The sequence below is a fragment of the Martes martes genome (genome assembly GCF_963455335.1).
Source record: "Martes martes genome assembly, chromosome: 5".
Lineage (NCBI taxonomy): Eukaryota > Metazoa > Chordata > Mammalia > Carnivora > Mustelidae > Martes > Martes martes.
This window is the reverse complement of record NC_137892.1, coordinates 108,244,808-108,269,379: the sequence shown is the minus strand read 5'-3', so window position 1 is coordinate 108,269,379 and position 24,572 is coordinate 108,244,808. Positions and strand designations below refer to the sequence as shown.

At 37.1% G+C, this 24,572-nt stretch overlaps 1 protein-coding gene and 1 long non-coding RNA gene across 3 annotated transcripts in view; one reads left to right on the top strand and one right to left on the bottom strand.

Annotated features, from left to right (window-relative positions):
• Window positions 1-1,670: 1,670 nt before the first annotated feature.
• PANK3 (pantothenate kinase 3) lies at window positions 1,671-23,106 on the bottom strand. Of its 2 annotated transcripts, XR_013966806.1 has the most exons (8): window positions 22,956-23,106; window positions 13,728-14,080; window positions 10,963-11,216; window positions 8,803-8,979; window positions 7,990-8,113; window positions 6,380-6,505; window positions 5,251-5,442; window positions 1,671-2,652 (listed from the first exon to the last, which is right to left on the bottom strand). XR_013966806.1 is itself a non-coding variant. In XM_080803202.1 (7 exons), exons 1-7 carry the CDS (start codon window positions 22,981-22,983, stop codon window positions 5,392-5,394), a joined length of 1,113 nt encoding a protein of 370 aa, XP_080659328.1. In that variant the 5' UTR covers window positions 22,984-23,106; the 3' UTR covers window positions 4,089-5,391. The 2 variants fall into 2 exon arrangements, 1 of the variants encoding a protein (XP_080659328.1); XM_080803202.1 differs by lacking the exon at window positions 1,671-2,652 and having other exon boundaries at window positions 4,089-5,442.
• Window positions 23,107-23,485: 379 nt separating this feature from the next.
• Window positions 23,486-24,572, top strand: part of LOC308343035 — a 37,504-nt gene continuing 36,417 nt past the window's right edge. Inside the window, exon 1 of the long non-coding RNA XR_013966841.1 lies at window positions 23,486-23,655. This is a non-coding gene — a long non-coding RNA (uncharacterized lncRNA). The remainder of the gene's footprint in view (window positions 23,656-24,572) is intronic.

The window sequence follows — 24,572 nt, the reverse complement described above, 5'->3', positions numbered from 1 at the left end:
ATTATGTAAAAGCTCAAATGTTTTCTTTGAAAGCTACTGAAACTGTTAAGCCATGTAATGAATGAAAGATGTTAATAGCAAAAAAAAAAAAAAGTCAGCAATATCTTAGAATTGAAATTCAGTTGCATATTTTATACAATTCAAAACCTTGAATTTTAACTTCATTTACTCCTTTGAAAAATATATTCCTCATTAGTTCTTTTAAACACAAAATTAGTGGCAGCTGCAGCAAAATGACTGAAAATTTAAAAGAAAAATAATCTCTTTACCCAAAGAGCCAGAATATAAAGACTTCTAGATTTTTTTTTTTATTTTTTTTCTTAAGGAAAAAAAAATTTATTTCCCCTCAAACACATCATTCAGCACAACTATTTAGTACTTGAAGTCCCAGTATCAACTCACTGCTACATTTATTTTAATAAGCTAGGAATGTCAGAACCACGTATAATCTTTTTATCCTCAATTCTAAGAATAAAAGTATTTCAGGTCTTCGTATTTGATGTAAATGACTAGAACACATATTTCAATTCACTTGAAGGTTAATTAAAATTGTTTTATAAATTTCTTTATAAAATGTGTTTGACAAAAGCAGTAAGTAATTCCTGGAGGGGTTTATCCCATATCTATTCCTACTCAAAATGACCAGAAAGAAGAAACAGCTTAAAGAAAAGGGCCACTAAAAATCCCAAATATATCTACTATTCAAACATACATGAACCTACCAGGATGTTTCTTTTTGTACAATGGAAAAGCTGTAATAATGTCCACATAATTTTAAAGTTAACACAATAAAAATTCCAGATACTTCCACAGATTAAAGTGGACACACACACATACACTCTTTAATAATATATATAAAACCCCTCATATTACTTTATCTACTTGGCCATCATAGGCAAGAACATAGCATTACGAGAGAATAACTAATACCATTCTACTGGCTTGGTGAGAATCCAGAAACTAGTGCCTCTATCAACATATACAAATCAAATTAACACCAAAATATGACACAACATATCCGAACACTTTAGTCTTTCCAAATGCAGCCATAAATGGAGAAACTTTTTTCAGGATCCTGATGATAATGGAGTCGTTTCCCATTGTAATAAATCAATTCCCTCATTTTACAATGAAAGAAAGTAACATTCAAAGAATTTAGACCAGTGGCTGGCACTATTTCTAATATAATACCAAGTTATGATCCCACATCCACCGAATACACAAGCAATAGAGACTTCTCTGAGAAGTCTTTTTGGAAGTGGAAACTACTCAGAATTTTAGATATGGTCAAAAAGCTGGGGTGATTTATTTTTTATACCACCATCATTTTTATTAGGCTATTAAAAATACCTTGAAGAAAAAAAATTACGTGTTTTGGTCTTTGATTATTAGGCTCAGTAGAAATTATAAGACCACTACTAACTTAAATATTGAAAACAGGCAGTAATACAGATAAAGCACATTATTTTCTGAGGTTATCTGATGACATAAAGTTGGCTGAATTCCTTCAGTATCAGAATAAAACCCACATTTAATAAACTTATTAGGAAATAGGACATCAATGACATTTCCTGGTAAATCATCTTAAATAAGGTCAAAGACTATTACAAAAAGGGAATATATTTCTAGTATTTTGCTTATACATACCACAAAACAGTAAGTTAAATGCTAAATAAAGCACACTCATTTATTTCTGATTATCCTTTAAACAGTTTTTACATGGCTTTAAATAAGAAAGGATTTCTATACTATTTTCTCAAATGCAATAGACTAAAAAGCATAAAGTGCTCAACAGAAAAAAAAGATACACTACAAAATACGAACATTTTTTGCATATAGCAAGCAGAGTGGTTATAAAAGGATATCTGGAAACCATTGCCTTCCTAAGCTTTCCACAAAGAATGCAACCTTAGAAAGGCAAGATGTGACAGACTGCTCTTACAAGGCAAAAGTTCCATCGGATATAGAGGAAAACCTTTCCCTTTAGCTGCATCATTTTTCTTACAGAAATGGGACTTTCAGGAACTGGTACCTAAAATACAGTAATCACATTTGCATGCAAAGGTAAAAAACTCAAGAATCTTTACAGAGTCTAGTATTTGGCAGACTCTGAACCTCTTGAAAGACTGTCAATGGCCATGTAAATTACTGGCAATGGCAATGACTTAACCCAAATGAAGAGCCCACCTATTCGGAGTAGCTGAAAAAGGAATACCCCTGTTGACGGGCAAGCCAGTCTAATATTATGTCTTTGGGGAAACTGGGTATAGAATTGAACGCTATTAGCTCTAAACATCTCTAGTTAAAAGGCAGACTTTTTTTTTGGGAGGGGGGTGTTGGTGGTGCAGAGTTCTAAACCTTGTGTTCTTCATCAAGCCCAAGACAACCTGATAGTGCTCTTTGTATCTACCACTTCTAAAGAATGGAAATTAAATCCAAAAGTTACAAAGAAGATTCTCTGTGTGTACAGAATTCAAGAATTAAAAGGGTCTCTTTTTAGTCCTTTAAAATTGTCTTCTCAAAGTTCAATTAGATAAGGTTGGGGGGATTTAGGTCACTGGAATCATCGTATTTGCTTCAGTGAAGAAAACCGACATTTTAGAGATTCCTGATGCCAGTCAGGATGGGTCTTGGGCAACTTCATCAGTATCACTGGAAAAATGATATACGGTATGATGAAATGGCAGGATCCAAAGAAAGACATTTTTGGACTGGTCAGAAATACAGCTAGTCTATGTAAAATAAACTAGTCCAAATGAGCTACTTCTTAATTTCCTTTTGTATTAAAAAAAAAAAAAGTTCCCATATTTTCCTATAAAAAATAATACTTCCCATATCACCTCTCAAAAATTCTTTAAAAAGCCCTTATTCATAAAGTTTTATTTTTAATATTCATAAAGTTTTAATGGATATACAATAGTGTTCATTTTTAAGAGCTAGTTCTGGACTGCACTGTCTAGTACAGTAGCCACTATCGAAACGTGGCTCTTGAGAACTTGGAATGTGGTTAGCCTAAACTGAGGTGTGTCCTGTTTAAATATACACTGGTTTTAAACACAAAGTTGAAAAAAAAATATAGTATCTCCTAAATAACTTTTTATAGTGATTGTATGTTGAAATGGTGACATACCAGATATACTGGGTTAAATAGAAATACATAATCAAAATGATTTTCACCTCCTTCTTTTTACTTTTTAAATATGCCTACTAGAAAATGTGAAATTACATATGGCTTACACTTCATGTTCTTAAACTGTACAGCCTATTTCTATTATAGAACTTTGAGGCATTACGCTGATTGGGCTAAGAACTAAATCTATTTACCACTGTATGCTTATAAAGAATTTTGAGAGATTGTAATAAAAAACTAAAATCTTGGCAGTCTTTATCACAACTCTGTGTTCACACTTATTATTCCAGTAATTCTTGATTATACATGAGAACAGCCAAGAACAAAAGTGGTGAAATGGTTGTTCACTGTATATGCATTTTAACAGGTAACTTCAGTTTCAAAGGACATAAAGTATGAATCACGTCCCAAATTAACCAAAGCACTGATCAAATTAACTTACATGGACTCCAGCCATTTTGTTTCTTTCTTAAAGACAGCCCCATGCTATGGCCGCTAATACAGTTTGCCATGAACATGAAATTATCATTTAAAAACAAAAACGTTTTGTTCAAATGTCCAAATCGCAAAATTTTAAAATAAACTGAGCACATGGCTTTTTGTAGTGACAGAGATATCTAGCCATAACAATGGAAACATTAAAGTAAGAAACATTTAGTCATTGTAGGTTTTCAAAGTGACTTACTGACCCGACATGAATTCCAAGTTCCAAATATTCTAAATTCTAAAAAATTACCTTATATGCTTTCCCCTCTGAATATTCACTCCTATTATTCATACCTTCATGCTTTTAGATAAATAAAACTGAATTTTAAACATCTGAGCATGAAACTTGAAAACTGTAACGAGAAATGTCTTTATCAAGCACCTCTACTGCAAACTGTTCCTTATGGAGCAAAATTATGTTCCATAAAAACATATTAATACTTCTTTCTTCCTGTAAACAATTTTTAAGCTCTTCAAAGCATATCCACACTTACTAGTAATTTAAGGAGGTGAATATTTTTCCCAAGTCTACTTCTTAAACCAATTAAGTAACAGGTTTGAACAACTTTTCTGAACTAGATCTCCAAAAATGGTACTGCCAAAGTAAATATCTGAAAAAATTAGTAACATTATAAAAAATGACTTCAAAATAGAGCACAAATTCCAAGGCAAAAGGATTTACAAATTCTGGAACTATAATGCCTTTATTACCAGAATGTATAAAACACTGATCCTTTCCTAATTCTGCAATACTGCCCTTAGACCCCTACAGTTTCAAAACATTTTAGATTTCCATGAGATCTCTTTAGAATAAATGTGATTTTTGTTGCTGTTCATAATAAAGCCTCTAATTTTGAAGTTTCAGACCTAATTAAACAGAAATGACTAAGTTCAGGCCCAAGATAATGTGGTACGGAAAGAGCACAGGTCTCTATCAATGCACACAAACCATATTCTATTAGTATAGTCCTGGGACCTCATTAAATGGATTTTCAAATAAGTAATTAAGTCTCTAATTAAAAATTACAAAACATTTTAAAAATATAATGATTAACATAAAATACAGAAAGTGCAATTATCACCAATTATGTGATCTTCTAGGACTCATCTTAAAATTCAGGCTAATATTTAACAATAGAATTTCAATTAAATTATGGCATTTGAAAGAGCTTATACTTCGGGAAAAGATCACATAAACATGCTTTTTTGGTGGGGGAAATGTTGAGAAAACTGCAATAATGAGTAATTCATACTGCCTTACCATTTCTAAGATCACATCAAAACGATCATCTTTGATAGCCATTTCAGTAAGTTTGATACAGGGTATGTTACTGCCCATTTACTAGTAACCAAGACACGTAAGAACACACTTACAACAAATACTCAGATCCAATTATCTTCAGGAGCTAAACATTTCAAAGACTTTAAGATTTGTGTTTGAGCATACAGTACTGAAATAGTTGGCTACATAAAATAAATAGAAAACCTTCTGAGAGGAAGCTCAATAATCAGAGGCTGTATTGCATTTTAAGGATTTAACACTGGATATATACAGAAGGGAAAGCATTTCAATGAGAAATACTTCACATGTTACCGAGCTCCTTCTTTTAATATGGCAACTTTTGGCAGCTTACCATCTTGACATTTAAAAATCAACAGGAATAGTGCTACTCTGTTATCCTTTGGTTCCCAGTGACAAATAATGCAGTAATAATGCCTCTGGTTTTCAGTTCCTCATGGATGACATTTATTAGTAGAGAATAACCTGATGCCTTTTAGCTGAAATTTGGCAGTCCAAGAAGTGCACCAACTGCTCCAAAGTATCCCTGCATAATTTTAAAACAATTATTAATGCAGTTCAGCTTTTAAATTAGCATATGATATAACAACTATTAGGAACAGATATTTATATATGATCTATTTAAGAACTCTTATTCAGAAACCTATTTCTGTGTTGTAAGCTAGTATTTGAAAAACATGAAATACATAATTTTAAAGTGTGGCTTACAGACACTGAAAAGCTTCTGCAGAGAGCCATTACTACAATTCTGAGCCCCTCTCCTCTTTCTTCAATACAATTCTTTTTGTTCCACCTGCCACTCTCCTGGCATCCAGCATGGCATGTGGAGCCTGCACAGCAGTACACCGTAGAGAGAGCAGTGACAATGAAACATAAACACAAGAGAATACTCTGACTCTGTGTTATCAGAATTATTAGTATGTCCATCTGACCAGAAACAAAAGAATTCAAGGTAAATTGACTTTATCCAAATCATTATATGAACTGACAATTTCAGACCAGAATAACTGGATGTAATGAATGAACAGGAAAAAAGTCCTAAAGAATGATCTCCAAAATTTTAACAGTGGTCCCTCTGGAGGTAGGGGGTGAGGTTGTGGTAGAAGAATTTTCATTGCTAAACTATTTATTTTTATGGTGTTCACATTTGTTATCTCAGGGGAGAAAAAGAGAAAAGAATACAATTTAACTAAGTACACAAGCAGCCCCAATATCTAAGGAGCTCACAAGATCTAATATCACTCTCTCTCGGTCAGAGGAAGTGGGAAACTCCATGTTAATGGGATGCCTACCACGTTACAGTAAACCCTATCCCCCCAACTCAAACTGAAATGAGACACTCAATATACTATTTAGGTAAATCATAGTTTTATACTTATGAGTACACAGTAAGAAGCAACATATGAAACTTGTATATAAAAGCATGCTGTTAAAATTCACAAAGCATTATTTTCCTATCATACCTCATGCTCTAGAAACAATGCTTTCAGTTGACCTTTTGACCAATAATCCAGTGCATATGCCAAAAGTTTCATTGAGAGAGTATTGACACGTAAAAAGTTCCCAACAAAGACAACTCGGTTTATTTTCTAAAAGAAAAGAACAAAGAAAATGAGTTGAAATAAAAATTATCAAGTAGAATTTATAATATAGAAAATCTCTACTTTAAGATTCCACTCACTAATTTGGTTCCATAGACAACTTGAAGGAAATCTTATATGGAGGAACTGGTGTTTCAATCTTTCTACTCACAGTAATATATTGAACTTTTGAGCATACATTTTTGCATACTGAGTTTGGTTAGTGTAAACTACGGCCCTTAATTACTGTCAAGTGGCTGGTGAAAATCTAGATCTATAGGGCAAAGAAAAAAGGTTCCAGATTATTGTCAGCCCCCCAAAGTGAAATATTCCCTAAACTTGGGTTAAAACATCTGCTAATGGCTCCCTTAACTAACTTACTACACTGTTATTGAGAAACTTAGAATCCTGGATTTAAACAGAATAATTCAAAGAATTAATTTGGGTCTTTTCACAGATGTTCTCTGCTGGAGCTTCTCTTTCCCCAAATATCTGCATGCTGATTATCTCACCTCCTTTCAATATTTATCCAAGGGTTACATTTTCAATAAAGCCTTCCTTCAACAATCCAATTACTCAGCAGTTTGTTTTCTGCTGGTCTACTCTCAATTCTCTTTATCTTATTTAATGATTTTCTTTTTTAAAAAACAGCATTTATCACCAAATACACACTAAAAATTTATTATATCACTAGAATGGATGAAGTTGCATAAAGTCACAGACCTTTGTTTTTTTTTTTCACCAATGTATCCCAAGAGCCTTGAACAATGCCTGGCATATGGTACTCTATAAAATACTTCATGAATAAATGAATGAACAAATGAAGGATTCCCTCAAAAAGTAAAATTCCCAATTCATTTTAAGTATTTGATATTTACAAAAATTAAATAGGTAAATACATCTATTACATGAAGGCAAAATTGTGTATATAATCTCCTTCAAATAAAAATAACCCAACAATGAAAATAAATATAGGAGTACATGCTTTTCGTTAAGTATACATCATTCAAAGTTCAGGTGAAGAACAAGTCTCAATGCCTTCATAGCCCTGTACAATGCTGCTTGATCCATATGCAACAAGGCAGCACTGTAAAGAAGCCAAAGGCAATAAGAAAACTTCTAAGCACCTCACTAATCAAATTTAACATTAACAGCAAAAAACACCTTTTTCAATAATTAGTTACTTCAGAATCACCCTGTTTGGGAAGATTTTTCTTTTCTATCTTCAAGAAATTTAGGTTGTGTATTTCTGAAAAAGTTTCTAGATAAATTTGAAAATGTAAATATTTCTTTGTTCTATTTCCAATTTGAATTATCTGCTACTTTCTTTAAAAGTAACATAACAATTAGGTGTACATGGCATATACCGCTAATGAGCTTTGGGATTTAACGGAGATCTCAATTCTATAGGTCTCCTTAAGGAACACAAAGAAGCCCTGCTGCATGTACATGAAGCTCCAATCCACATTTTTCAAATAGTTAATTTTTTTTACCTCATTAACAGCACACATCCGTGCCACAGAACCAATGTTATTCGTGATAGTAACTAAAGTAGCTCTTGCTAGATCTTCTTTACTAACAGATTCTCGCTTCTCCTTATAAATCATATTCCCAAAACTGCAGAGAAATGAAAAACAAAATTCTGTTGATTATAAGCAACATTTCATATATTTTTGGAATTTATCCTACAGATAAATTTACACAAGTACAAAATAAGGTATATAACAAGGTTACTGACTGACCCACTGAACTATACATAGCAGAATATTGGAAAGCACCCTCAAACTCGAATAAATTCACACAATAAAATACCAAGAGGCTGTTAGTAAGGGAGGGAGGGTAGGAGGGTGAGAGGTAAAGGAAGAGAAGGGGGAGGGAGAGAGAGAGAGACAGACACAGAAAAGGAGGGAGGGAGGGGGGAAGCTGGCAGAGAGACTAGGATATATTGCCTACTGACTTCTTAATGTATGTATTTTTTTTTTTGAAGATTTTACTTATTTATTGAGAGAGAGCAAAAGCGAGAGAGATCACATAGGGAGAGGGAAAAGCAGACTTGCTAGGGAGCAGAGAGCCCAATGCAGAACTCAATCCCAAGACCCTGAGATCATGATCTGAGCTGAAGATAGAAGCTGAACCAGCTGAGCCACCCAGGTGCCCCCTTAATGTGGATCTTATTTTTAAATTACATGAACGTTCAAAACTTGGAACCTAACGTGGGTAAGAGTAAGCCCCCAACAACTTCCTGATATGTTGCCTTCTAAAAACTAAACAAACAACTTTAATTATAAAATAAATATTAAACTTACCTAGATGCTACAGCCCAACCTGGCAGACCGAATCTTTCATAATCTCCTCCGTAAATGTCACGGACCAGCTTGTCAGCTTGGGTGCTGTCACCTTTGGATGCCATTTCAAGAGCCTCTTCAAAACTTTCACAGCCAGTCAATAAACAGCATAAACCCAGAAAGGTACCCCCTCCAAGGCTTAAAAAAAAAAGAACACTATGTAAGTTACATTTACACACTGTATTCTTCCTCCAGAGTAAAAAGGTGGAATATCCATGTAATTAATAAACACAAATAATGAACACACTGCTAATGTCAAGTGCTGAAATATCAACATAATGAAGGTAAGAAAAATGCCAAACCAAACTTGTCAGATGAAAGAATAAAGCAAGGGGTGGGGGGAGAACAGTTGGTGATAGCAACAAAAAGGCAGAAAGAGATTAACTTCTAATGTCTTTACCCAATTCCTTAAACTTTGTAACTGCTAAAAGTAAATGCTTTTACATGTGGGGGAAAAAAGCAGTAAGTGTTAAAAATTAGTACCATATGAATTAAAAGGAGAAAACTTTTAAGTCCAAAGAATAAATGGTTTCCAGGAAAGGATTTAGTGAAAGGCCTATTTACTTGGTCTGACAAGGCTGAAATCAATTCAGTGTGACACATTAGCATTTGAAATAACCCAGAAATGAATATGGTGAGAAAATTTGTTAGGCTGGTCAATATGTTGATTACAAAAATTTACTTGGTTCTATTATTCTTTTGGATATGCTGATTAAAATGAAATCATGCCCCTCTAATCCCTAAAATAAAAACCTTTGCTCCCCAGTCTCTCCTAAATTTCTAACAGATTCCATCTATCCCTGATACTGTTGGAATTTAGTTAACAGACTGAATTTCTTTTAGAATTGATTGAAATAGGTAATATTTCCCTGTAATTCTTTGGCACAGAGTTACAGTAGAGGTAGATTTTTAGCCACCAGAGAGGTAAAATACTAATTAAATTTAAGTATCACTTTGGGTGCCTGGCCAGCTGAGTTGGTAGAGCACATGACTCTTGATCTCAGGGTCTTGAGTCTTGAGCCCCACATGGGGGTAGAGTTTACTTAAAACAAAAAAATTTAAGTATCACTTTAATAAGAGTACTACTTTAAAACAGAAATGAATTTTTTTATAACCCCCCAAATCTTTCTTCCTCAAATAATTAGAGGAGTTTCTCCCCCGCCCCTTTTTAAAGATTTTATTTTATTTGACAGAGAGAAACACAGCGAGAGAGGGAAACAAGCAAGGCGAGTGGGAGATGGAGAAGTAGGCTTCCCGCTGAGCAGGGACCCCCCCCAATGCAGGGCTCAATCCCAGGACCCTGGGATCATGACCTGAGCCAAAGTCAGAGGCTTAATGACTGAGCCACCCAGGAGCCCCAGTTTCTATCCTTAAAAGCTGATCAAGTACATGTATCAGAATCATAAAGACAATCATAAAACTTCATTTCACAATATTTCAGGCATTATAGGAAATCTTATGGGATATTTAGAAGATCCATGTTATCCCATGACGAGTTCATGTTAAATTCATCTAGTAAGAATTATTTCACTTGGTTGAGCATCTGATTGTTGATTTCAGCTCAGGTAATGATCTCAGGGTAATGAGACTGAGCCCTGCATGGGGCTCCCTGCTCAGATGGAAGTCAGCTTGAGATTCTCTCTCTCCCTCTGCTCCTTCCCCCCACTCTCTCAAATACATAAAATAAATCTTAAAGAAAAAAAGAATTATTACAACGTTGCCCATTTAAATGTGAATCTAATCCAACCAGCATGCAAGCTGACCAGTGGCAAACTTCAGGCTTAAACAGATCTATATAACAGTGAAAAACAAGGAGAGGAATGAATGCTTTGGAAAACAGAAAGTCATTGGAATCATTCCAGATAAAAATCCCCTCTTACAATTATGGAAATTTTGATGCCAACTGATGTTAAGCAAATATAAATATTTAATTATTTTAGTTTGAGTCTTTACATACATACCTTATAAAACATATCATTTGTAACACTCTAACTTATACTTAACATATCTACATTTTCTGTTACTGCACAAATGTACCTTAGAGGCTAGCATTAAGATGATTTCACAACTTCTGTGTATAAAACAACATGAATGCTGCAATAAGAACAGAAAGGTCACTACCTTGTCCCGGTTACTCGTTTATAGTTGTCTTTGGAATGGACTGCTAAAATACTGACTCCTGAACCAATGTTCACTATCAGCAGTGGATAGGGATCATCCAGGTTAAAAGGCATCTTTTGGCATCGCTCAGGTTCTGAGGCATTAGCAAAATAATAGCACTCTGCTTGTCCATTGAAACTGACAGAATCTATATACAGCAAGCCCTTTACAAGGCAGTCAAGTTCATCCAGTTTGTGCAGGTGGAGGTTTCCAATCTATAAAAAACACCATAGAAGTTTTATAAAGTGAACAAGGGACAGTATTCAAAATATCTAACTCAAATGCACTGTATAATTTTCACGTACTTTATAAAACTTCAAAATCATCTATGACCCATACATTTTCACTTGTTTTGTTTTGTGTCAGAATCTCTTAGTCCAGTGGTTCTCATTGATGGTAGTATTACCTCTGGATACATTCTGGAAATTTTTAGGGATATTTCAGTTTTCACAAAGATGGAGAGGAGGACAGGACCAAACTAACATACAGTGGGAAGGACTTGGGATGCCAGATACCTGCAATGGGTAGGGCAGTTGTGCAAAAACAAAAAAATTATCCCATTCTTGCCTAATATTTGAGCCTTCTGACAGACATTTTTTTTAGGCAGCAGCAAGGAAATTTGTTTGTAATTATCCGAGCCTATGGAAGCACAAAGGATTCTTCATCTGGCTTTAATATATATATGCTAAATTTGCTAGGAATGCAACCACCATTTAAACTAAGGAAATTAATAGACTTTTTTATTGCTTGGAATTTTCCCAAGTGTTACGTCACAAACAGTAATACCATTTATGGCACAAGAGTCTCCTAAAACATACCGTATCAATCTACCAGCATTTGTGGCTTTAGAATTCATGGTGAATTTATGTTTAAGTGCCAGCATCTAACTATCTCATTATGCCCTCTCATGTGATCATACCAGAGAATCTACCCATTTTCTAAATACCTTCATTTCCTGTCTCTATTTTATAGTTTGGGTAACTAGTTTGAAATTATTAAAGTCATTTCAGGTTAGTAAAGAATGTATTATAAACTATTTGTAAAAAAGATCTCAGCTTAGAGACCACTTCCTCTGGGAAGCTTTTGTTCTCCAGAACTTGTTAGGTAATATTACTCTGGTGTTCCCATGACCCTGCTTTTCACAGCAATACTATTAATTATAACACACTGCACCTTTACTTGTAACCCACTGACCTGTGTGGTCTAGATACTGCACTCTTTCAAAGCTAAGACTGTGTCTTATTCCCAGCTGAGTTCTGTGTCTAGCATAATACCAGACACATACTAAGTACTCAAGTATTAGCTTAATAAATGATTGAGTATTAATATAAACAGTTATTATAGAACTTCATCACTAGAAAATATTGATACTACTGGGGCACCTGGGTGGCTTAGTCACTTAAGCGTTGGCTTTCAGCTCAGGTTGGGACTGAGCCCTGTGTATGGGCTCCTGCTCAGCATGGAGTCTGCCTCTCCCTCTGCCCCTTCCCCTGTTCATGCTCTAATACATTAAAAAACACACACATACAAAAACCTTAAAAAGAAAAAAAAAGAAAATATTGATACTTCAATGGCCAGGTAAAAGCTGGCTTCAAAGATGCCACTTCTGGTAAGAATTCTGGCAAACACTAAATATCACATGTTCAAGTAAACTAGTCTCAAATTTATGAAACTTATGTTAAAATTACTCAATAAATTAAATACAAATTTAGACTTTTAAACCATCCCATAATTTAAGGGTCTCACTTATGTGAGCCATATAAATCATCACTTATGTTCTATTAACAGAACTTAAGAAATTAAATGGTTCACAAGCATATTTTCAAAGAAAACAAATTTTAGTAGTCCCAAATGCCAACATTCTAATCTTTAATCTAATGGAAAGGACTAGAAGCTTGACAAACCCCCAGTAGCACTTAAATCAGTGTTTACATAGTCCTCTTGCCATATCCAAATGACCCCCTTTGAGATAGGAACATGGTAAGGTTGGTGGATAAAACCAGAAAAAAGGGGTAATGGGGACTCTCATTCAATGTCTACTTAATCAAAAGACACTGGCTTCAGCAGATTTATTTATTTATTGGTGGGGGGGGCAGAGAAAGAGATGGCCCTGGGAGAAAGCACTATATGGATAATACATAAAAGCAATGCAAACACAGGGCAATGCAATCATAGTGAAAATAATTCAAACACCCCTTATATGTGGCTTTGTATACTGCCAAATTCACTGACATTGACCCTTTTACTGTAGCTTTATAGTAGTCCCTAAACTTAGCAGGTTTTACCAAATATTATGGACAATAAGCCCAAATCTGGACAATTTTCTACTCAGCCTATAAAGGTAATAATTAAGGGCCCCACGTGAAAAGCTGGTCATGAAGACATACTTCCTCCATATCCAGCATGGGGAACTAATCTAGGAAGCATGCTAGATATAAACAGCCTTGTATTTTAAAAATTAAAGAGGGGGTGCCTGGGTGGCTAAGTGGGTTCAGAGTCCAACTCTTGATTTTGGCTCAGGCCATGATCTCAAGGTTGTGAGACTGAGCCCCACGATGGGCTCCATGGTCAGTGCGGAGTCTGCTAGTCCCCCTCCCTTGGCTCCTCACCCCCACCCCTCCTGCCACACACACTCTCTCAAATAAATAAATCTTAAAAAAAAATAAAAAATGAGAGAGAAAGAGAGATATTGGGTATCAATTTTGGGTTTTGCGTAAGATACCTACTGTGCGAAAATCTTCTTCAAACTTGTAAGCACCACCTCCTGTAGCACATAGCACCGTGTGTAATGTTGAGAAGTTTTTATCTCTTCCCATTTGAATAAAAGTAGGCAGGTCGTGGGTTGGAAATCTGATAAAGTGCAAGTTCCCTCTTCGTCCAAAAAGTGTTAAATCCTTCAGTTCAAGATGTACATCCCGAATACCAGTGGATCCATATGCTACATTAGAAGTCAAATATTTCCGGATACTTTTTAAGCTCTCAACTTCTTCTTGCTCTTCCTCTGCTGTGATATCAATAGGTTCAAAGTATGAGAGCTTTACTAGAGTCCCCCCAATGTCCATGCCAAACCATGGGAAAGCTGTGGATAAAAAAATATACATATATATCAACTCTAGAAATGCAAATTAGGAGCTAGTTAATTATCCACAAACATCATATACCCTGAATTATGCAGTCAATATTTTTGGGGTTAGATGCTTCTTGTATATGGAACTCAACTTTTTCCTTTCAAAGTATTATTTCATACGTTTTCTAAAAACCTGTAACAAAGGCCCAGGGCCTTTTCATTGCTGGTCAGGTAGGTATTCCTTTTCATTTATTAAATACTTACCATATGCCCCCAAAGGATCAAGAAAAATTTGGACCAATTTTGTTTTAATAAATAGGTCATCACCTACGGCTTGATAATGTTTCTAGTAAGATTTTAATGTAATAAAATTGGCCTATAATTACTTCAAGCAACCCAAGGGAAAAAGTACCTCCTTAAAAAGAAATTTTAGTCTTTGCTCATTAAACATTATATTTCTTTGGTACATCTAGTTAATAAAATTAGGTGTTAATGTTGAAGATAAGTCTACTTAGGCACATTTGGGCAGGGAGTTATATCAGTTAGGTTTGGAACCTGGTGCTTTTTCACTAATTGTACTTATGTAACTTTGGAAAAGCCATTAAATTAAATTTTCTGAAAACTAGTTTTTTTAAGGTCTGTTTCTAATCTCTGGGACCTTAAACAAAATGATAGAGACTCAAGAATAATTTAATACTTAAGATATACACATTACAGGCATGTGGGTGGCTCAGTGGGTTAAAGCCTCCGCCTTCGGCTCAGGTCATGATCCCAGGCTCCTGGGATCAAGCCCCGAATCAGGCTCTCTGCTCTGCGGGGAGCCTGCTGCTTCCTCCTCTCTCTCTCTGCCTACTTGTAACCTGTCAAATAAATAAAATCTTTTAAAAAATTTAAAAAAAAGGATATACACATTACAGAATACTTCAGAACAAAATATATTTAATAGTTTATGTGTAAGTTGTCAAGGAAAACTAGTTCCCTCCAAAATCTGTTTCTTAAATATTAATATTTTATTTGAAATGTGACTATTAGAAACCAGGTTCATACAATTCAACAAGAAAAGATTCTATACACTTCTCTATTTCAGAATTTATGTTTACTGAAATTAGTAAATAATATTAAATGAGGAAGGAGTAGTTCTCATTATCTTCTGGAGAAATAGTTCACTTGTCTTTTTTTTTTTTAAGATCACTTGTATTTGTATTTGAAACCCAATTTCCAGATTGGGTTTCCAGATCTACACTGAAGAGTATTAAAAAAGAAAGTTCTTAAAAAAAAAAAAAGGTAAAATGACTTAAGACTATAATCTGCAGTAAGATCCGAAACAGGCACAACACTTTTGTGTCACCTATAGATTTTTATAAGTAACTAAAATATTAAAGAAACAGACTAAATTCTCTCAATTTTTAAATCCCTAGTAGTAAATAGCAATACTAACAGTTATAGAGGGGATATTTACAGCAACTGTTTGCTTGGACAACCCGTTGAAAGAAAAAACAATATGGAGTACCTCTACTGATCCAATAAATCAGAGATACCGCCAGAATTTTCCCAATCATAATTAGGACACTTTTCAGTGGACATTAGATAAAACATAGGAATGCTACTGGTATAACTGAAATTATTTTTAAGATTTTATTTATTTGAAAGAGAAAAGGGGGGGGCAAGAGTGGGGAAGGGCAGAGGGAGAGGAAAAGCAGACACCTTGCTGAGCACAGACCCTGACATGGGGCTCCATACCAGGACCCCAATACCATGTCCTGAGCCAAAGGCAGACACTTAACTGACTGAGCCACCCAGGAGCCCGATTTCTCTTATTTGTTGATATTTGATTCTAGATTTCATGGGGACATGTGTGCAAATCACTCTTCCACATAAAGTGCATTTTGGGATAGAAGAATTTCTACATGGTAAGATTTATTAAGCTAAAAAACCTTTATTTTCCAAAATTAAAAATACTTTAAGAACTGTTTTAAGTTTATAGTTTTCCTTTCTATGTTTTTGTCAGGTGTCAAAATACACAAATAAAAATATTAATTCAGAGCAAACTACAATGCTGCGAACATTACCAGGTTCAAAGTTCATATTTTTATTTTCAGTCAGAAGTCCCTGTCTGCTCCCAGGTTTATAAATATGTGAAAACTGCTGTTCTTGAAAGAAAAAAACCCAATTAACATTTATGTGAAGAACTTTTAATTCTTACACAAAAACATAAATTTTCAAAAGGACCTTACTTAACATTTATGTGAAGACCTTTTAATTCTTTTTTTTTTTAAGATTTTATTTATTTATTTGACAGAGGGAGATCACAAGTAGGCAGAGAGGCAGTCAGAGAGGGGGAAGCAGGCTCCCTGCTGAGCAGAGAGCCTGACGCGGGGCTCGATCCCAGGACCCTGAGATCATGACCTGAGCTAAAGGCAGAGGCTTAACCCACTGAGCCACCAAGGCACCCCAAGAACTTTTAATTCTTACATGAAAACATAAATTAATTTTCAAAGGACCTTATAGCCTAGGAAGATCTGAAGTTTATAGATGAAATACTGGAGAGTAATAAATTTTCTACTTTTCTAAAGCTATGCAGGAGCACCAAGGTTTTTGAGCCCAAAGGTCAAGGGCCAATTCTAGTACCTAACTGTGGAGTAGGCAATTGAAAGGCTCACTGAATGAAATCCTGTTTGTGAGACTAGGGTACTCAAAAGTATTAACTAGTTCTTTCCCAGAGAAAACTACTGCTTAGATATAATTATAGTTAAATTGATAAAGAAAAAGAAACAAAACCTTCCACTGCTTCTTCTTTTAAAAGGCTTTTGTTGAGGGATGCCTGGGTGGCTCAGCTGGTTAAGCATCTGCCTTTGGCTCTCAGGTCATGATCCCAGCCAGACTCCTGGGATCACGTCCTGCATCAGGCTTCTTGCTCAGCCGGGAGCCTGCTTCTCCTTTGCGTGCTTTGCCTGCCGCTCCCTGTGCTTGTGCGCGCGCTCTCTCTAATAAATACATAATATCTTAAAAAAAAGAAAAAAAAGGAAAAAGGCTTTTGTTGATATATTTGCATGAAACAACCAAGCCTGTCCTATCTGAAAAAGAAAACTCCACACAGAAAGTTAAAAAATTTGTAAACAAAGCTATGTTTTATTATTACAGTATATCAAATCTCTCATTTCTTTTATTTTTATTTTTTTTTTAAATTTATTCATTTGTTAGAGAGAGAGAGCGAGCGAGCCAGGCAGACAGAGTGGTAGGCAGAGGCAGAGGGAGAAGCAGGCTCCCCACCAAGCAAGGAGCCCGATGTGGGACTCGATCCCAGGATGCTGGGATCATGACCTGAGCCGAAGGCAGCCGCTTAACCAACTGAGCCACCCTCATTTCTTTTAAATTACATTAATTACTAAAGAATACTCTAAGATATGTACGACACCTAACACATAAAGAATAACCACCACCAGCCTGGGTGGCTCAGTCAGTTAACTGACTCTTGGTTTCAGCTCAGATCATGATCTCAAGGTCGTGACTGAGCCCTGCATTGGGCTCTGTGCTTAGTGGGGAGTCTGAGTGAAGATTCTTTCTCTCTTTCTAAAATAAAAAAAATAAATCTTAAAAAAAAAAAAATACCCACCAACAACCACCACGAACTCATGAAACAGTATTACCATTCAATTTTAAATCTTTGTGTGACCCACTTTTGTACACTGGACTACAGGAACAGAAGGTTCTATGAAAAAACTGCTAATTAAATTGGAAAAACTGTGACTTCTTTAACGGTTATTGACTACAGAGGTCAGTTTTTAAAATTAAGAATGCAAAAAGCCCAAACTCATCTCACATCTAGCCTATGAGATACATTTGTTCTTTTAGTGACGTCTGTTCTTAAGGGAAGGGTAACTAGAGATGCTATATTGTAGTCGAATTTCTCAGTAATCATGTGCAAACTAGAACATGACATGTGCTTTCTATTTCTTAGTAAACCTCAATTATGACAATTTTCTTCTTAAAATCAGGAAGGTAGGGATTGAAAGAAGTCAGCCTTGCCGGTGACTCCAAAGAAAAAAAAGTTGGTTAATAGCCACCTTTGGCACAGTGAGACATTTAACTCAGCAGAGTTCTGGAATTCATTTCCTTATGCCAGAGGGGGAGAAAAAAAAAATCACATTAAAAAAGTATGGGGACCCTCTGCCGTGGGAATCATGGAGGAGCAGAAGCCATGGTTCTAGCCTACTCTATAGCCGTTGGCCTCAACAAGGGCCACAAGGTACACTAGAATGTGAGCAAACTGAGGCACAGCCACCGCCATGGGCGCCTCACCAAGCACACCAAGTTTGTATGGTCTCAGATGATCCCAGGTGTGTCATGTCACCCCACATGAGTGGCATGTGCAAGGTCTCCAAGGACAAGTGCGCCCCCAAGTTCATCAAAGAAAGGGTGGTGACATACATCTGTGCCAAGAGGAAAGGAGAGGAAATGAGCAATGTCCTGGCAGCCATGGGGTAAGACGCAGCCAAGAAGGACTGAACCCCCTCCCTCCTCTGTATATACTAAAGCCTCTTTGGAACTTGAAAAAAAGGAAAAATTAATTTTTTAATTTTATTTTTGGGCACTCTCTACACCCAACATGGGGCTGGAACTCACAACCTGAGTTCAAGAGTCCCATGCTCTACTGACTGAACCAGTGAGGTGTGTCTCACAGAAAACACAAATTCTTAATTATGATTCACTTCTATCATTTAGTAAGTGGTCTGATTACTGATCTTTACATTTTCTAGTACATTAAAAAAAAAATATTTTGTCACCAAAACAGGAGGGGGAAAGGAACATGGAGCTCAAATTTTATTTACAATTCTAAATACGAGGGAACTATAAGGTTATTAAGTACAACCACAGGTCCACTAATAGTCATGAGGTAAGAAAAATACCAAGTTTCCTAAAAAATCAGGCAAGCATCTATACCGATAGTTTTGTTGCTTCTAGCCGAGACAGGTTAAAGGTCAGTCACCAGCACATAAGCAGGCTACTTACTGCATATAACGTCAACATTTTTTATTCTTTGATAATAAAACTCTCTACTGCCAAGGTGAAAATAATGAACCAAAACACACATTTAAAAAGTAAAATACACACTTCATAAATACAAATGAGTACTTTTGATGGGAAATATGCACTGCCTTCTCCAGACTTTTCTAGAATCTATTTGGCGCTCAAAAAAATAACAACTCCTATTCTGTTTCTCAGCTGAGCCTAAAAGAGCTGTCAGTTCCCCATCAGTAACAAAACATCCAGAACTACCATAAGCATAAAGTGCTACCAAGAATTTTATCTTTCTTACCAGGTAGATTGTGTGTGAAGAAACCTGACAAGTCCAATCCCCTTGATATCTAGCAGAAGATACCTTGTCACGGGGCAAACTGTTGATTTCTAACAAAATGTGTTATAAGAATTTGGTGTCTTGCTAGATGTGAAGAGGTAGGGGAGAAACATTAAAGAACTGTTTAATTGCTACTGGCTCCATGCAGATTTCAGCCCAAAAGGATCCTATGCCAGATTTAATTCTTTAGCAGAAAGAGGGGCCAAATGATGAAAATGTTTAAAACATTAGTGGATTATTTTAAGAAACAAAATTCTAAAATGGGCATGTGCACAGGTAAATTCCAGGTATGCTTCAGTTCTTAGATAAAAAAGCCATTAATTCTGCTCTTCCCGATAATCATTCCAACTAAAAATGCTGGTGTTTTGAAATAGACTAAGAAAATAACCATCTTCACACCTTGAGTATCATAATTCCTTAGAAGAGTGTTAGGTAAATATTTCTTTTTCCTTTGGTAAATTAGGTACATCCAAGGGAATACTAGGAACTATCACATTCAATTGTACTTCATCTTCAACTGGAAGGGATAATTTTTTTTTTTTTTTTAAAGTAGGCTCCACACCCAGCATGGAGCCCAGCATGGGGCTTGAACTCACAACCCTGAGATCAAGAGTCAGATGTTTAACCAAATGAGCCACCTAGGTGCTCATGGAAGTGAAGATTCTTAAGTAATGATTCAAGTTAAAAACAGGCCAAATTATATAGAAGCAAATTAGAATTATATGAATTATATGCCATATAATTCTCTCTGCTCTTGACAAAAGCTTTAGGTAACAGCCTGGGTTAGCAAAGCAGAGACTCAAAAACCTTCATCTTTTCAAATTAAAAAATGTGTCCTTTAGTATCATCGTGTTAATTAGGCTCCATGCCACAAAGGTAAGCAAAACAAAGGTTGAACATACCTTAAGACATCCCATCAGCTGAGGTACAAAGGAACCCATGATTGTTTGGCTTTTTAATATCTAATATTTAAGCAGTGTGAAATATTTAAGTAAAGGTAAAGCAAACAAACACTGTAATTTTTCAGGTTTCCATATTTTCACAAAGAAAAATTTTTCACTAGGTTAATGTTTGACTTCATCCTTCCCTTGGAGTTGAATTAACACATACTTCCAATGCTAACCTTTTACTTATATTATAGAGTCCAGCAGATGAAACTACTTCCTTTTCTTCTTTTCTGGTTAAATACATGCATTTGATTTACAACCTCCTAATATTAGTGATGTATCTAAAAGCAATGTTCTAACACTCAGGGGAATGTAAGAAAGTGTGAAGCCAAAGCTACTTGTTTAATACAGCAATGCATGTAAAGATAAAGCCTTACACATATGAAGTGCTCACTAAATTTATTTTCACGAAAAAAACCCTACACAACTACTCAAAAACAACACAAATATATTTTTAGGTAATCTGAGTGTTAATATTCCTAAAAACATTAGAAATAACACTCTCCAGTTACATATGTTTATAATTTATAATGGAAATACTTCCCTCACAAAACAAGATGTTCTTTACTTTTTGTATGAAGAACTAATGAAGCAGTAGTATCATCTTTCACACAAAAGAAACAGGAAATGTTACTTTAGACTTCTAAATCCTATTAACTGACTAGTGTTTCAACATGACTCTTTTATCATTAAAGGCCTCATAATGTAATAGCAAGTAACTTAAAAAAAAAAAAAAAAAAGGTGTTCTTGGGGCACCTGAGCAGTTCAGTTGATCAAGCATCTACCTTCAGCTCAGGTCATGATCTCAAGGTCCTGGGATGGAGCCCTGCATCAGGCTCCCTGCTCTGCAGCAGGGAAAACTGCTTCTCCCTCTTCCCCCACTTGTGCACTGTCTCAAATACGTAAATCCTTAAAAAAAAATTTTTTTTTAAAGGCGTTCTTTTCTCAACCTAAAGTTTATTTAATAAACCTTTATATCTTTGCGTTAACACCTTTGACAGAGGTGGCATTCATACCTGATTACAAGTGTGACCAAATCTAACAAATCATATTACTATCATGGAAAAAAAGAAAATACCGTTAAGAGTCTGCATATGAGCTTGTCATAGTTAAACTTATTTTACTAAATGGAAGTTCTAAGACAAGCAGGGAAAATGTATGTGTTAAGGGAAGATGTCCAAGTGTTTGCCATGATTGCATCTGTTCAAGATTAGTTTAATTCAGCAAATATAAAACAATTAGAAGTGGTTCTACAGTACTGTCATTTATTTAAGCCTTCACATCACTATTTTATAGGCTCCTTGAACAAGAACTCTAGTTATCACAAGAAATCATCATTAAAAAAATTTTTTTTTCAGCAGGCAGATAAAACCCCCCAGATCAGAAAGGTTTTCTTCTCTTAAGTATTTGGACTAACCTATCCCTCTGGGTGTAGAAAAAACACTGGACTATGAGGGAACCTCATTAGCACAGAGTTGGTTGGTACAGCCTTGGAAAAGTTACTCTGAGGCTAAATAAATTCAACTCCCTCATCTGTAAAATTAAGACCAAATTATCTCACATTTAAATAACAATTAGTCGTTTTCAAAGTGCTCTGGTATGATGCCTTTCTGGTGAGGTTACAAGAACGCTCAAGGGCCAGAAGGGAAGGTGTCAATGCTCCCTTTTATAGATTTTTTAGAACTCTAAGATCACATGAGACACTAAAAACTGTTAAATACCAATACAATTCTAAGATAAGCATGCTTCCCCACATTCCTGGTTCCTCTGGGAGAATATACTTACAAAGTATGAAAATCACAATGAGTGATTAAATAAGCTATTTACAGGAGTAAAAGGTTTTTAAAAGGCTAATAATAAAAAGGAAAGGAAAGTTGATCTCTTTTAAAACACGTGAAGAATGTTTTATTAAAAAGCACGTACAAAAATAGTCGTAGAAAAACCTCTAATAAGAGCATTCAACAAAGTATTAATAGTGGTTAGCTCTGAGTGGCGGGAATACCCGTGATTTTTATCTTTTTTGTCTCTTCTTTTAAGCAAACACGACCTAGTTGTTATTCTAAACAAAAACAAGCTAAGGCAATTACCCATTGGTAGGTTACAGGCGTGTTTTAAAAAGATTCTAATTTTAACAGCAGTGACAACTCCCAGGAACACACCGGTATTTCAAGGACACAAGCGGGAAGCACAGCAATCAGTGAAAGAAAAAGAAAAAAAGAAAAAGGGGGCAAATGCCCCCACGCAAATGACACCCATTTTCAACCCGACTTCAGAGGAAGCTGGGGGAGTGGACTGGTAGCTCTAGCCTTGCCTGGCAAACAACGAATCAAAAATTCCCCCAAGCGCGTCCCAGATCTCGAGGAGGAAGTGGGAGGAAAGGGCCAGGGGGCGGCAGGCGTTCGTCACGCGCGCACAGAAGGATGGAGAAGGCTCCATCCCGAGGCTGAAATGCTCCTTGCGCCCCCATCCCGTGCAGGGCGCCGGCGACGAGCGACAGGCCGGGAACGAGGCCGCTCCGTTAAGGCGCTTCCACACGGGGCCCAAAGTGCTCTCCCAACCCGGCGGGCCCAAGCCCTCATCTTACAGGGTTTCTTGGCATCCTTGATCTTCATGGCGTCTGCAGAAGGAACCAGGGGCAGGTTCGGGCCACGCAGGTAGTGGCGGCGACTCTGGAGCTGCCTGGGCCGCGCGGGAAGGCCCAGCCGGTTCCTCCCCTCAGGCCGGGCGGGGCGGGCCTAGGGCGGGGCGGCGGCGCCTGAGGCGAGGCCCGGCCCAGGGGCGGCCTCCCCACCCCCGTGAGGGTGTGCCGGGACCGAGCGAGCCGGGGAAGGCCGCCGGCCTCGCCGCTCCGGGGCCCGCCCCGCAGCCGCTCCAAACAAAAGGCCCCGGTCCCCCGAGCCGCCGCCGCCGCCGCCGCCGCACTAAGAAATAGCCCGCCCAGGCCGAGAGCCCACGTGACACAAGCTCCCCCTCTCTCCGCTCTTCGCGGGCTGCTGGGGATTGTAGTTCTCCGGGTCCTGACGCCTTGGTCTTTGGCTGCAGCGGTAGGATCGGACTACAAAGCCCAGGATCCGTCGCGGTCCCTCCTTTGAGGCCCCTCCACTTCCGGAGATCGCCTTAGCGTGGTCCCAGAGAGAAGGGGGAAGGGCCTTAATCACGCCAGCGACGAGGCGACCAATGATGGCTGAGATGGGCGTGCTGTGGAAGTCGGGGGCTCAGGCCTCACCCCGCCCTTGAAAGATAAGGGAAAGGGTACTCCGTGCTGGTACTGTCGTCGCTGTTCTGTAAGTCGCGGACGTTCCCCCGGAGGTAGAAAACCTGGTCGTTGTACCATGGAAAGCCCAAATGCCGGGCTGTCGGTCCGCTGTTTAGGCAGAACACTGAATGCATTTGTAAATTCAAGTCATTCACAACGCGACCCCCTGGCTTAATAGAGGCACCTCGAATGTTGTTGGGGTTGGAATAATAAAAATAATGGCAAAAATAATAACTAACATTTATTGAATGCTTGCCATGTCCTAGGCCCTCTGCTAAGCACATTTAGTGAAATTATTTAGTTCGGTTGAGCAACTTTGTAAACTGCATTACAACCATTACCACGCATTTTGAGGATGGGGTGGGATCTGAGAAGTTAAGTAACTTGTGGGACACGTGCTCTTTGCCACAGTTCCATGCAGTCCGGCCCCATCCTTCCAAAGGGGAGAATCTCCGGAGAAGAAAATTAGACGCTCCAGTTCTCATAGGAAAGACGGAGGCCCCTTTCCCTATGCCTCCTAGATTCCGAGTTTTCTAGCTGGAACAGGAAGGGATGGCACTGGGGATCTTCTCCTGGCCTCCCCTCGGCCCTTGTACCTCAGATGGTTTGAGAGTTGGCCCTGGACGATTAAGCTTTGCTGTCCCTCCCCTGTGAAGGATGACAAGGATTATGAATATGGACAGAAAGGGACACAAACTACCCAAGGAGCATGTCTTGAGAGCTGGCACTTCGCAATTAAAATCTAAATTTTAATTTAGATTTAATCCTCACAACCACCCTTTGAAATATAATGAATAAGAACTTCAGATTTCAATTTTTGGTCCAATAACTTGACAATAAATTTGGGCAAATTACTTCATCTCTCTGATTCTCTTTGGAAATAATGATGTCTATATTCCATGGGATTGGGATGGGGATTAGACGAAAGAAGGGGTATTTAAGTGG

Excerpts from the sequence above, each read along its gene's own strand:
- PANK3 (XM_080803202.1), bottom strand. The coding sequence starts at position 22,983 with ATGAAGATCAAGGATGCCAAGAAACCCT. Across the intron at positions 11,217-13,727 it reads TTGAAGAAGATTTTCGCACA|ATTGGAAACCTCCACCTGCA; the intron begins GTAGGTATCTTA and ends TGTTTTTTATAG. Across the intron at positions 6,506-7,989 it reads GGATGTGTGCTGTTAATGAG|AAAATAAACCGAGTTGTCTT; the intron begins GTAAAAAAAATT and ends CTTTTCTTTTAG.